Here is a 15,331-nt window from a genome sequence, read left to right on the forward strand (position 1 = left end):
TTGAATTTTTTTATGTATGTGTTCAAGGATTTCAAATTTAAAATGGGTCTTACCGAACCGTCCGGTTTCGGTACCACAAACAGTGTGGAATAGTAACCCCGTCCTTGTTGAAGTAGGGGCACCTTGACTATCACCTGCTGGGAATAAAGCTTGTGAATTGCCTCTAGCACAGCCTCCCTGCCTGAGGGAGTTGTCGGCAAGGCAGATTTGAGGAAACGGCGGGGGGGAGACGCCTCGAATTCCAGCTTGTACCCCTGAGATACTACTTGAAGGATCCAGGGATCCACCTGTGAGCGAGCCCACTGATCGCTGAAATTTTTGAGGCGGCCCCCCACCGTACCTGGCTACGCCTGTGGAGCCCCCACGTCATGCGGTGGACTCAGAGGAAGCGGGGGAAGAATATTGATTCTGGGAACTGGCTGACTGGTGCAGCTTTTTCCCTCTTCCCTCGTCTCTGTGCAGAAAGGAAGCGCCTTTTACCCGCTTGCTTTTCTGAAGCCGAAAGGACTGTACCTGATAATACAGTGCTTTCTTAGGCTGTGAGGAAACCGGAGGTAAAAAAAATTTCTTCCCAGCTGTTGCTGTGGATACGAGGTCCCAGAAACCATCCCCAAACAATTCCTCACCCTTATAAGGCTCTATGTGCCTTTTAAAGTCAGCATCACCTGTCCAGTGTCGGGTCTCTAATACCCTCCTGTCAGAATGGACATTGCATTAATTCTGGATGCCAGCCGGCAAAATATCCCTCTGTGCATCCCTCATATATAAGACGACGTCTTATGTTCGCAAAATAGTATCCCTGTTTGACAGGGTTACAGACCACGCTGCAGCAGCACTATCTGCAGGTCTCAGTCTAGTACCCGAGTGTGTAAATACAGACTTCAGGATAGCCTCCTGCTTTTTATCAGCAGGTACCTTCAAAGTGGCCGTATCCTAAGACGGCAGTGCCACCTTTTTTGACAAACGTGTGAGCGCCTTATCCACCCTAGGGGATATCTCCCAGCGTAACTTATCCTCTGGCGGGAAAGGGTACGCCATCAGTAACTTTTTAGAAATTACCAGTTTCTTAACGGGGGAACCCACGCTTTTTCACACTTCATTCACTCATTTGATGGGGGAACAAAACACTGCCTGCTTTTTCTCCCCAAACATAAAACCCTTTTTTAGTGGTACTTGGGTTAATGTCAGAAATGTGTAACACATTTTTTATTGCCGGGATCATGTAACGGATGTTCCTAGTGGATTGTGTATATGTCTCAACCTCGTCGACACTGGAGTCAGACTCCGTGTCGACATCTGTCTCTGCCATCTGAGGGAGAGGGCGTTTTTGAGCCCCTGATGGCCTTTGAGACGCCTGGGCAGGTGCGGGCTGAGAAGCCGGCTGTCCCATAGCTGTTACGTCATCCAGCCTTTTATGTAAGGAGTTGACACTGTCGGTTTATACCTTCCACCTATCCATCCACTCTGGTGTCAGCCCCACAGGTGGCGACATCACATTTATCGGCATCTGCTCTGCCATCACATAAGCCTCCTCATCAAACGTGTCGACACAACCGTACCGACACACCGCACACACACAGGGAATGCTCTGACTGAGGACAGGACCCCACACAGCCCTTTGGGGGGACAGAGAGAGAGTATGCCAGCACACACCAGAGCGCTATATAATTTAGGGATTAACACTATAACTGAGTGAATTTTTCCCAATAGCTGCTTGTATATACAATATTGCGCCTAAATTTAGTGCCCCCCCCTCTCTTTTTAACCCTTTGAGTCTGCAAACTACAGGGGAGAGCCTGGGGAGCTGTCTTCCAGCTGCACTGTGAAGAGAAAATGGCGCCAGTGTGCTGAGGGAGATAGCTCCGCCCCTTTTTCGCAGACTTTTCTCCCGCTATTTTATGGATTCTGGCAGGGGTAATTATCACATATATAGCCTCTGGGGCTATATATTGTGATATATTTGCGAGCCAAGGTGTTTTTATTGCTGCTCAGGGCGCCCCCCCCCCCAGCGCCCTGCACCCTCAGTGACCGGAGTGTGAAGTGTGCATGAGGAGCAATGGCGCACAGCTGCAGTGCTGTGCGCTACCTTGGTGAAGACTGATGTCTTCTGCCGCCGATTTTCCGGACCTCTTCTTGCTTCTGGCTCTGTAAGGGGGATGGCGGCGCGGCTCCGGGAACGAACACCAAGGCCAGTTCCATGCGGTCGATCCCTCTGGAGCTAATGGTGTCCAGTAGCCTAAGAAGCCCAAGCTAGCTGCAAGCAGGTAGGTTCGCTTCTTCTCCCCTTAGTCCCTCGATGCAGTGAGCCTGTTGCCAGCAGGTCTCACTGTAAAATAAAAAACCTAAAATAAACTTTCTTTTTAGGAGCTCAGGAGAGCCCCTAGTGTGCATCCAGCTCGGCCGGGCACAGAAATCTAACTGAGGCTTGGAGGAGGGACATAGTGGGAGGAGCCAGTGCACACCAGGTAGTCTAAAAGCTTTCTTTTAGTTGTGCCCAGTCTCCTGCGGAGCCGCTATTTCCCATGGTCCTTTCGGAGTTCCCAGCATCCACTAGGACGTTAGAGAAATAAAAATGTATTCACCGGTAATTCTATTTCTCGTAGTCAGTAGTGGATGCTGGGTACTCCGTAAGGACCATGGGGAATAGACGGGCTCCGCAGGAGACTGGGCACTCTAAAAGAAAGATTAGGTACTATCTGGTGTGCACTGGCTCCTCCCTCTATGTCCCTCCTCCAGACCTCAGTTAGGGAAATGTGCCCGGTAGAGCTGACACTACAAGGAAAGGATTTGGAATCCAGGGTAAGACTCATACCAGCCACACCAATCACACCGTACAACTTGTGATAACTATACCCAGTTAACAGTATGAACAACAAATGAGCCTCATGAACAGATGGCTCACAACAAAACCCTTTAGTTAAGCAATAACTATATACACGTATTGCAGAGAGTCCGCACTTGGGACGGGCTCCCAGCATCCACTACGGACTACGAGAAATAGAATTACCGGTGAGTAAATTCTTATTTTCTCTGACGTCCTAGTGGATGCTGGGTACTCCGTAAGGACCATGGGGATTATACCAAAGCTCACAAACGGGCGGGAGAGTGCGGATGACTCTGCAGCACCGAATGAGCAAACTCAAGGTCCTCCTCAGCCAGGGTATCAAACTTGTAGAATTTTGCAAACGTGTTTGATCCCGACCAGGTAGCAGCTCGGCAAAGTTGTAAAGCCGAGACCCCTCGGGTAGCCGCCCAAGAAGAGCCCACCTTCCTCGTGGAATGGGCTTTGACTGATTTAGGATGCGGCAGTCCAGCCGCAGAATGTGCAAGTTGAATCGTGCTACAGATCCAGCGAGCAATAGTATGCTTAGAAGCAGGAGCACCCAGCTTGTTGGGTGCATGCAGGATTAACAGAGAGTCAGTTTTTCTGACTCTAGCCGTCCTGGAAACATAGATTTTCAGGGCCCAGACTACGTCCAGCAACTTGGAAGCCTCCAAGTCCCGAGTAGCCGCAGGCACCACAATAGGTTGGTTCAAATGAAACGCTGATACCACCTTAGGGAGAAATTGGGGACGAGTCCTCAATTCTGCCCTGTCCATATGGAAGATCAGATAGGGGCTTTTACATGACAAAGCCGCCAATTCTGACACACGCCTAGCCGAAGCCAAGGCCAAAAGCATGACCACTTTCCACGTGAGATATTTCAACTCCACGGTCTGAAGTGGCTCAAACCAATGTGATTTTAGGAAATCCAACACAACGTTGAGATCCCAAGGTGCAACTGGGGGCATAAAAGGGGGCTGAATATGCAGCACTCCCTTAACAAACGTCTGAACTTCAGGCAGTGAAGCCAGTTCTTTTTGAAAGAAAATAGACAGGGCCGAAATCTGGACTTTAATGGATCCCAATTTTAGGCCCATAGTCACTCCTGACTGTAGGAAGTGCAGAAATCGACCCAGCTGAAATTCTTCTGTTGGGGCCTTCATAGCCTCACACCAAGCAACATATTTTCGCCATATGCGGTGATAATGTTTTGCTGTCACATCCTTCCTAGCTTTTATCAGCGTAGGAATGACTTCAACCGGAATGCCCTTTTCCATCAGGATCCGGCGTTCAACCGCCATGCCGTCAAACGCAGCCGCGGTCAGTCTTGGAACAGACAGGGCCCCTGCTGTAGCAGGTCCTGTCTGAGAGGCAGAGGCCAAGGGTCCTCTGAGATCATTTCTTGTAGTTCCGGGTACCAAGTCCTTCTTGGCCAATCCGGAACGATGAGTATAGTTCTTACTCCTCTCTTTCTTATTATCCTCACTACCTTTGGTATGAGAGGAAGAGGAGGGAACACATAAACCGACTGGTACACCCACGTGTCACTAGAGCGTCCACAGCAATCGCCTGAGGGTCCCTTGACCTGGCGCAATATCTTTTTAGCTTTTTGTTGGGCGGGACGCCATCATGTCCACCTGTGGCCTTTCCCAACGATTTACAATCAGCTGGAAGACTTCTGGATGAAGTCCCCACTCTCCCGGGTGGAGGTCGTGGCTGCTGAGGAAGTCTGCTTCCCAGTTGTCCACTCCCGGAATGAACACTGCTGACAGTGCGATCACGTGATTTTCCGCCCATCGGAGAATCCTTGTGGCTTCTGCCATCGCCATCCTGCTTCTTGTGCCGCCCTGTCGGTTTACATGGGCAACCGCCGTGATGTTGTCTGACTGAATCAGCACCGGCTGGTTTTGAAGCAGGGGTCTTGCCTGACTTAGGGCATTGTAAATGGCCCTTAGTTCCAGAATATTTATGTGTAGGGAAGCTTCCTGACTCGACCATTGTCCTTGGAAGTTTCTTCCCTGAGTGACTGCCCCCCAACCTCGGAGGCTTGCATCCGTGGTCACCAGGATCCAGTCCTGTATGCAGAATCTGCGGCCCTCGAGAAGATGAGCACTCTGCAGCCACCACAGCAGAGACACCCTGGCCCTCGGGGACAGGGTGATCAGCCGATGCATCTGAAGATGCGATCCGGACCACTTGTCTAACAGATCCCACTGAAAGATCCTTGCATGGAACCTGCCGAATGGAATTGCCTCGTAAGAAGCTACCATCTTTCCCAGGACACGCGTGCAGTGATGCACCGACACCTGTTTTGGTTTTAGGAGGTCTCTGACCAGAGATGACAACTCCTTGGCCTTCTCCTCCGGGAGAAACACCTTCTTCTGTTATGTGTCCAGAGTCATACCCAGGAACAGCAGACGCGTCGTAGGAACCAGCTGCAACTTCGGGATATTCAGAATCCAGCCATGCTGTTGTAGCACTTCCTGAGATAGTGCTACTCCGACCAACAACTGCTCCCTGGACCTCGCCTTTATAAGGAGATCGTCCAAGTACGGGATAATTATAACTCCCTTCTTTCGAAGGAGTATCATCATTTCGGCCATTACTTTGGTAAATACCCTCGGAGCCGTGGACAGACCAAACGGCAACGTCTGGAATTGGTAATGGCAGTCCTGTACCACAAAACGGAGGTACACCTGGTGAGGTGGGTAAATGGGGACATGTAGGTAAGAATCCTTGATGTCCAGTGATCCCATGTAATCCCCCTCTTCCAGGCTTGCAATAACCGCCCTGAGCGATTCCATTTTGAACTTGAACTTCCTTATATAAGTGTTCAAGGATTTCAAATTTAGATGGGTCTCACCGAACCGTCTGGTTTCGGTACCACAAACATTGTGGAATAGTAACCCCGTCCCTGTTGAAGGAGGGGAACTTTTATTATCACCTGCTGGAGGTACAGCTTGTGAATTGCCGCCAGTACTACCTCCCTGTCCTGGGGAGTAGCTGGCAAGGCTGATTTGAGGTAACGGCGAGGGGGGGACGTCTCAAATTCCAGCTTGTATCCCTGAGATAACACTTGTAGAACCCAGAGATCCACCTGTGAGCGAACCCACTGGTCGCTGAAGTTCCGGAGACGGGCCCCCACCGCACCAGCAGGCTCCACCATTGGAGCCCCAGCGTCATGCGGTGGACTTAATGGAAGCAGGGGAGGATTTTTTTTCTTGGGAACTGGCTGTATGGTGCAGTTTTTTTCCTCTACCCCTGCCTCAGGGCAGAAAGGACGCGCCTTTAACCCGCTTGCCTTTCTGGGGCCGAAAGGACTGTACCTGATAATACGGTGCTTTCTTAGGCTGTGAGGGAACCTGAGGTAAAAATGTCGACTTCCCAGCTGTTGCTGTGGAAACGAGGTCCGAGAGACCATCCCCAAACAATTCCTCACCCTTGTAAGGCAAAACCTCCATGTGCCTTTTAGAATCCGCATCACCTGTCCACTGCCGAGTCCATAATACTCTCCTGGCAGAAATGGACATTTCATTAATTCTAGATGCCAGCCGGCAAATATCCCTCTGTGCATCTCTCATATATAAGACGACGTCTTTAATATGCTCTATGGTTAGCAAAATCGTATCCCTGTCGAGGGTATCAATATTTTCTGACAGGGTATCGGACCAAGTTGCTGCAGCACTACACATCCAAGCTGAAGCAATAGCAGGTCTCAGTATAGTACCTGAGTGTGTATATACAGACTTCAGGATAGCCTCCTGCTTTCTATCCACAGGCTCCTTTAAGGCGGCCGTATCCTGAGACGGCAGTGCCACCTTTTTTGACAAGCGTGTGAGCGCCTTATCCACCCTCGGGGAGGTCTCCCAACGTAACCTGTCCTCTGGCGGGAAAGGGTTCGCCATCAGTAACTTTTTAGAAATCACTAGTTTCTTATCGGGGGAAGCCCACACTTCTTCACACACTTCATTCAACTCATCTGATGGGGGAAAAACCACTGGTTGCTTTTTCTCCCCAAACATAATACCCTTTTTAGTGGTACCTGGGTTAATGTCAGAAATGTGCAACACATTTTTCATTGCCGTAATCATGCAACGGATGGCCCTAGTGGAATGTACATTAGTCTCGTCCTCGTCGACACTGGAGTCAGACTCTGTGTCGACATCTGTGTCTGCCATCTGAGGTAGCGGGCATTTTTGAGCCCCTGATGGCCTTTGAGACGCCTGGGCAGGCACTGGCTGAGAAGCCGGCTGTCCCACGGCTGTTATGTCATCGAACCTTTTATGCAAGGAGTTGACACTGTCGTGTAAAACCTTCCACATATCCATCCACTCTGGTGTCGACCCCGCAGGGGGTGACATCACACTTATCGGCACCTGCTCCGCCTCCACATAAGCCTCCTCATCAAACATGTCGACACAGCCGTACCGACACACCGCACACACACAGGGAATGCTCTGACTGAGGACAGGTCCTCAGGACAAAGTCCTTTGGGGAGACAGAGAGAGAGTATGCCAGCACACACCACAGCGCTATATAATCAGGGATTTACACTAACACAAAGTGATTTTTCCCTATAGCTGCTTTACATATACAGTTTGCGCCTAAATTTAGTGCCCCCCCTCTCTTTTTTACCCTTTGAGCCTGGAAACTGCAGGGGAGAGCCTGGGGAGCTGTCTTCCAGCGGAGCTGTGAAGAGGAAATGGCGCCAGTGTGCTGAGGGAGATAGCCCCGCCCCCTTCTCGGCGGACTTCTCCCGCTCTTATATTTATATTATGGCGGGGGATTTTTGCACATATATAGTTTTTTAGACTATATTATGTGCTGTTTGCCAATGTAAGGTACTCTAATTGCAGCCCAGGGCGCCCCCCCCCCCCCCCCTGCACCCATCAGTGACCGGAGTATGTGGTGTGCATAGGGAGCAATGGCGCGCAGCTGCAGTGCTGTGCGCTACCTTAATGAAGACCTGCGTCTTCAGCCGCCGATTTTCAGGATGTTCTTCTTGCTTCTGGCTCTGCAAGGGGGACGGCGGCGCGGCTCCGGGACCGGACGATCGAGGACGGGTCCTGTGTTCGATCCCTCTGGAGCTAATGGTGTCCAGTAGCCTTAGAAGCCCAAGCTAGCTGCAAGCAGGTAGGTTCGCTTCTCTCCCCTTAGTCCCTCGGAGCAGTGAGTCTGTTGCCAGCAGATCTCACTGAAAATAAAAAACCTAACAAATACTTTCTTTACTAGAAGCTCAGGAGAGCCCCTAGTGTGTAAACAGCTCGGGCCGGGCACAGATTCTAACTGAGGTCTGGAGGAGGGGCATAGAGGGAGGAGCCAGTGCACACCAGATAGTACCTAATCTTTCTTTTAGAGTGCCCAGTCTCCTGCGGAGCCCGTCTATTCCCCATGGTCCTTACGGAGTACCCAGCATCCACTAGGACGTCAGAGAAATTACAGTAGTCCTATAGAGAAGTAAACTTATACAAGAATTCCCTCTAATATGTCTTGTATTGTTGTATAACCCCCTGTAGAAAATAGTGTGAGCACTAAAGAATCCCTTAGAATATACGAGCTCCAGAACATATGAAAGGGCTGTGTTATACTTGCTGTTTTTGCTGCTCCCCGCCTGTACTAACAGGGTGAGACGCTGGGCTCCCTCGTGTACTGTGTTATGTGCAGCGCAGCATCCCCCGCTGATCTGACGGATGGCCTCTTGCAGAGATAGAAGATGGCGCCTATAGCCGAGTCCCGCCCCCACAGAGTGAGGACGGCGGCGGGAAGACGCTGCTGGGCGGGAGAACAGGGCGCAAACACATCATCCTCTTGCGTCCCAACGCGGTTACCGCCTCCCCACCCACGCAACTGACCTTCGTAAAAGCCCCAGTGAAATGACTAACGCGGCTGTCTGACAAGACGCGGCTTCCATGAAACGAGCGGCGGAAGCGGGACTGAACCACTCCGTCCGCTCTGAGCAGGGGGGAGGGTCCGCATACACCAGCGCTGCACAATAATAAATACAATTATAAATAAAATACATGCAATAACAGCCCAACGCTGCCCAGGCAGGTTGTGGCTGTCTTACCAGTACAGTGCCTCCTAGGAAATCCATCCTGCATCAAGTAAGCCCCAGTGACTAAGAGTATGGTGGCTTCTTAGAGGCTCTGGAGAGTGGGAGACACATAACTAACTAACCAACCAACCCCACTCCTAGTATACTTGTCTCCCGTAAACAGGGACTAAGCACACAAGTAAAATCAAAATAAACAGAAACCTAACTAAAATCTACACTGAAGAAATCTGTGCCTGTACTCCTCAGGCACAAAACTAAAACTGAGGTGATCTGCTAGTCAGGCTAAAGATGGGAGGGGTTAGAGGGGGGAGGAGTTAGTTTCTATAGGTTCTGTTCCAAACTCCCATCCCACACACTCTAACCCATTAGTAAGTACGCAGCGTCCCCCAGATGGATGAAAGAGAAATGTAAAGGTTAGCATTTAGTGATCATTTAATTTCATCTGAATTTGGTTTAATAGAACCCTGCTAGCCAGGTCTGTGCATACAGAGTGCAACGGATGCTAATATTTTGCACTGACATATCTGTGCCTCATCACTATTACTCTGGGCATCCTTTACTGTAATTTTGTCAATTTCTCACCCTTGGAAATTTCCAGGAACTGTGATCTTGCGGTTTACAAGGGCCTTCATGACACGACTAACCATCTCGTACAAACAGCCGGACATGTCCTTCTTTAGTTTTCCTTCAAAACGCTTTTCAACTTCTTCTCTGCGAAACAGAAAAGAAAAACAAAGTTCTTAATTAAAGGGGGGGGGGACGGGACGACGACTTTAGGAGACTGGAACGTTTTTCCTTCACGTAGTTAGCAGATATAGGCACACAGGGTTTACCATCTCCATACGAATTTACCATCCATCAGATAATATGCTTAGGCCAATTCCAGACAGCAAAATACAAAATTCAATGGTGGATTGCACACTATCAACATGGGACCTCAACTTACAAAAGCCAATTTCCTGTAGTATACAAAGCGACAATTACATTTTGTCATTTAAATGCTTTAAACTTGAATATAGGCCTCCTGGACTGTGAAATGTAGACACAGAAATGGGAGGTGGACTCGCAAAGTCATTATTTAAGGGGTAGACTAGATGGGCCAAGTGGTTTTGATCTGCCATCAAACTCTGTTTCTATTACTGGTGCTTATGCCTTGTGTACGAAGGCTTGACTTACCAAATTTGAATATGGTTGCATTGGGATACAGTCGTTAGGTCGACACATTAGGTCGCCCACTGAAAGTCGACATTGCCATTAGGTCGACATGAGGTTTTTAAAAAAAAGTTCATATTTAATGATCCACGTGGACTACGATTGGAACGGTAACATGTGCCAAGTGAAGCAGTAGCGGAGCTAGGCACCTTGCCTAAAGCTCGCGCGCCAGGCGAGGGGACGCGGTGTACTAATTTGGGTTTCCCATCACTTCGTGGAGAAAACGACACCAAAAACAGTCCAAAAAACTCATGTCGACCTTTTGACCTAGTACATGTCGACCTAATGGCAATGTCGACCTTCAGTGGTCGACCTAGGTTGGGTCGACCCAACGACCCATACCCGTTGTATTGACAAAAACGTCTTCGGTTTATTTGAATTAGTAGCTTGTTAAACATTATTGAATTTAAGAATATTGGACAAAAAACTTTTTTCTTACTTTCCTTTCATGGCATCTTTATAACTAAAATATCCTTCACTTTCCCTTTACCCATAATGCTACCTCCCTCACCACCTTCTCATTAACACACATGAACATTCCCTACCTGCATTCATTAAAATGAACACCCACAACCGTTTACCAAAAAATGAAAGCTCCCTCATACAATCCTCTTTTCATATACAGTATCTTTCCCTATCTGCTTCAATTAGCTAGTACTATAATCACCAAATGCAATTTCGCCCTACAACTCCTATACATGTACAACTGATCATCATCATTTTAGGAATCTGGCAAACCTCAAAACATATCCCGTCTCCCAAAAACTTGAATATTTTTTTATTTTTTTTTATTTTTTTTAACTGTGCTGGGGGTGGGATCTACAATCTGTTTCCAACTAACATCCAACCACGAGCACTTAAACCTTTAACTTGGGATGAATAACATAAACAGGGCACACACAGACATTGCCTCACATGCAGCTTCCTCACTGGGCCAGGAATCCTCTTCCTCACGTTGCACATACACATATGTTCTAATACATTCAGATCTTTGGAAGTACGTACCGAGTTTTCTGACTCTCCATGTGTTGCTGAGATCTATCTTCCCCCAGGACCACACCAACAATTTAAAATTATTGCCCGACTCCCTCATTTCTTATCCTCTAGCATCGAATCATTTCTACATCCCTGTTGATGGTCCCCTTTCTTATTTTGCCCCCCAAACTACTCCCTTATTCTTAGGGATTATCATTTGCAAGCTCTCCTCTAATACTTTTAACATATCTGCTGCTGAACTCTACCAAACTTCCTCATAACCACAGAAACACAAACTTGTAATTTTCAACGAGTTCCTCACATATACGGCTATTTGACAACTCCGACTGAAACATTGTGGACTCTGCAAAACAAATTAGAATCTCATCTCTGCTCAGTTTTCTTGCTCAGTTCCGAATAGCTTGCTTCCTATTTCTTGGGGGAGACTCCTAAACACGCCTCACTTGGCCTTGGCCTATTGGACACTTCATTCAGGCTTTCAATTTCAACATTCCAGAGAGACTGCAGTAACTAAGATGATCAATTTTTCATCACTGTTAAATCTAAATGTTGTTACTTCTAATTCTGCTGGATCTCTCAGCTGCATTTGAAATTGTTGGGACACTCTTCTCACACAAACGCTACAATCCCTAGGTCTACAGGACACTGTCCTATCCTGGTTCTCATCCTACTTTATCAAGAACTTTAGTGTTTGTTTCACTGGATCCACCTCTGCTCCCTCTATCACTTGTACCCCTTTCACACCGTAAAAATAACCCAGTATATTGCCGGGTTGTCACAGGTCAGTGAGCGGTGTGAAAGGGGCCATGGTCGAACTCCCGGGTCGCCTAACCCGGTAGTTAACCTGGGAATAAAGCAGTATTATTCCTGGGTCAGGTGAAGTGTGAACGGGTTGCCGGGTCGATGCGACCCGAGACCCGTTAACTGCATAGGGAGAGGCGGTGCACAGATGATGTCATCTCCCAGCGCCTCCTCCGCACTCACCCCTGATGCCGGCTCCACCCCCACCTGAGACACCGACCCGGCATACTGCTGGGTCGGGAGGGCAGTGTGAAAGGGTCCAATGCCGGGTTGCACCTGTGAAGTACCCGTTTGCAATTCCTGGGTGGGGCACGGTGTTGCGATGTGAAAGGGGTATCAGAGTACCACAAGGCTCAGTGCTAGGTCCTTTATTACTCTGAAAAAATACTTCAGCGGAAACCCAAATTTACCCATCATCCGGTACTCTCACCATCTGTATGACCTGTACGACTAAATAACTTTCTGCTAACTTATGTCCTGGTGTCTCCTCAAACTCAGTCTCTAATAATGTTTTTCGTAACATCTTACACAACACCTGCCACTTTTTTAAAATTATGGCAAATAAGTTGTATGATTACAGGAGATTATTCTTAGACCAGATAACAACCCAATGAATAGACAAACTCCACAATATCAAGGCTGCTAATGAATAAGTAACAAAAGGCAAATAAATTTGTAAAATATAAACACTGCATAAATGCAATAAATATGATTTTTGGTACTTATCTTAAATCTCTTTACCAGAGTCCATCTGGGGTACTTTTTTGGTAGTATAAAAAAAAAAACCTCCTCCCCTCCAACCCCTTCCTCGGTTTGAACTTAAAAAGTCTCAAGGGAAGGATAAAGAAAAATAAGGACAGAATCACATCTTTATCAAATAATAAGGGCTCATAGTTTCCCACAAATGGATCAAGTTTTAACTATAATTATCAAAAATCGTATTTTCTCCTTTTTTCATCTGGGGTAGCCTGCTTGACCTTGGGGATGTAGAAAAGCTGCACCTATGGGAGGGTATGCTCAGCCTTAGCTGACCACAACACTTACTTTCCACCCAAAAGAAGTATTCCTGGATGCAGTGTCATGAAATATGTAAAATTTGGTGACTGTATGAACAGAGAACCATGTAGCTGCTCTACATAACTGCTCTGTGGAAGCTCCATGCCGCACCGTCCACGAGAAGAATGAGCTAAGATCCTAGTTGCTTGATATGCTTACTGAATTGTGACCCTAACCCATCTAGCCACTGTAATTAACCGAGCACTAACTGAACCCCTGGGACTATCCCCGAAAAAAAATAAATGCTATAAATTACCTGTTTTCGTTATCATTTTTACGACATTTCCAAACTTACAACCACAGCATCTATTAGACGAGCTAATGGGACCCTGACTGCAACAAAACCTGTCCGTGTTATTGAATAGAGAAACCATTAGATCTCTAGCTGAACCCACCTTTTCACCTGACTTTTGAAAACTTCAGGATGCAAAGACCATTTCCCTAGAAGAAGGTCTGCCTTCCAATTCTCCACTACTGAAAGCAGAGGCAGAGGGTTAAATACCGGATTCGGACGTAGAGGCCAACATCAAGATAGAGACCCCGAAGAACAATATACTACAGTTATTGTGGTCCCTGAAGGAATACCAAGATCATCTGGACACCTATCTGTAAGAAGGAAAACACTGCCAGATGGAGGGCCCACGTACCGGAATACATGTCCCAGTGACTGAGGTAAACTCCGCAGGTAGAGCAGACAGAGAATGCTCTGCTTATCGGAAACATGGCTTACATTCCTTAAGACACCACGACCGAGAGTGGTATCTGATGGAGTAAGCAAGCAAGCAAGCAAGCAAGCAAGCAACAACTGTCGTGTGTTAAATGGACAACTCCCGAGGAAAAGCCAACTAATGGAGGTGGCTGGTCTGGAGGCCACCATGAGGTCCAATGCACTGATGCGTAGCTGGCTGTCTTGAGCCTTCCCTCGTCTGATGGACAGAACCAGCCTCCCATCGAGAAAGACGTTTTAGGGTGATCAGGATCCAGCCGTGGATCCAAGATGTGCGAACCCTGGTCCAGGGTTGACCAGAAAAGTCCCACAAGAGGGAGTACCTAAATCAACGTTATCCGTTTCACACGGCCAGACTCTAATAGCTGAGGACGGGAGTAAACCTGGGCATACCGTACCCTGTGGAATGTAGCAAAACCTGACAAACATCCATAGTTAAAGAATTTTCATGAGATAGTAATATCTAAGTCTTCTACTGTAAGACATTGAGTAGCTGTATTATAGAGCATTAAAGATATATCTGAGCTCCCTAATTTCAGTATAGATACTTGGGATATTGCTATGCCAATTATAATAGGATCATAGGATCTAAGCAAATAAGGTAAGTTGTGACCATAAACTCAACATTTTACCTATACATAGCAGAAAGTTACTGAAGTGAGCGAATAGCAGAATAACCTACACTCAAATGCAGAGCACATGTAAGTAAGCTCTGGTTCTGACAGGGAATGGAATGGTTTACATATACACTGTATTTGAGGCTGTTACTAGCAGCTCAGAAATTGATAAATAAGCAGTAGTCACTCACTCGCTCATGTTGAGGGTCAACGTTATGTCCTCATCTTTTGCGAAAAGCAGGATTAAGAAGTGGTAACGGGTTTGCCCCTGCTTAATTGGAGGATCCAGGCTGATCTGTAATAAAAAATAACAAAGGATCATTTAGGGTAGAGGTTAATGAATGGTACAAAGGAGATTTTTGTCTTACCTGTAAAATCCAGACCAGGCACCAAGGAGTTAACGTCAAGTGCAGTGGGAGAGGCCCGTCCTACCCTATACCCAGCCTGCCCCAGGCCAGTCAGTTCTTAATCTACAAGCCAGGAAAAGGAAAGGAGAAACCAACCTGAACAGGCACAGACATCGAGACACCCAAGAACCGCAGAGAGGAGCGGAAGGGTGGGCGCCCAGTGTCAACCATGGCTTCAGAAAATAGGGATTTTTGTTTACTTATCGTAAAATCTCTCTCTCTGATTCCATCTGGGGGACGCTGCGCACTTACTGATGGGTTAGAGGTGTGTGGTCGTGGAGTTTGGCACAGAACTATTAAAACCTGACTCCTCCCCCCTCTAACCCCTCCCATCTCCTTCCTGCCTAGCCAGCACCTCAGTTAACGTTTAGCCAAGCCAAAGGAGATAGACCGAAAAAAATTAACTGGTTAAACCAGACAAACATATGGGAGGGATCGCAGCGTCCCCCAGATGGAATCAGAGAAAGATTTTACGGTAAGTAAACAAAAATCCCTATTTCTGTTTCATCCATCTGGGGGACGCTGCGCACTTACTGATGGGACTTCTCAAAGCAAGCTAAGTAGAGGAGGGAGACTCAGACGGCATAGCAGTCTGCAAAATTTGACGCCCAACAGAGGTAGTCTCCAAAGTAAAAG

The 15,331-nt window shown here is 47.6% G+C and overlaps 1 protein-coding gene across 2 annotated transcripts in view; it reads right to left on the reverse strand.

The window, feature by feature from the left end:
- SSRP1 (structure specific recognition protein 1) overlaps positions 1-15,331 on the reverse strand; it is a 115,046-nt gene that overhangs the window by 35,059 nt on the left and 64,656 nt on the right. For both annotated transcript variants that reach the window (XM_063958552.1, XM_063958553.1), the window contains exons 6-7: positions 14,480-14,583; positions 9,462-9,590 (exon numbers count right to left, since the gene is read on the reverse strand). In XM_063958552.1, the coding sequence (XP_063814622.1) occupies positions 9,462-9,590; positions 14,480-14,583 (233 nt within the window). The remainder of the gene's footprint in view (positions 1-9,461; positions 9,591-14,479; positions 14,584-15,331) is intronic.

This window comes from Pseudophryne corroboree, chromosome 3 (genome assembly GCF_028390025.1).
Source record: "Pseudophryne corroboree isolate aPseCor3 chromosome 3, aPseCor3.hap2, whole genome shotgun sequence".
Classification (NCBI taxonomy): domain Eukaryota; kingdom Metazoa; phylum Chordata; class Amphibia; order Anura; family Myobatrachidae; genus Pseudophryne; species Pseudophryne corroboree.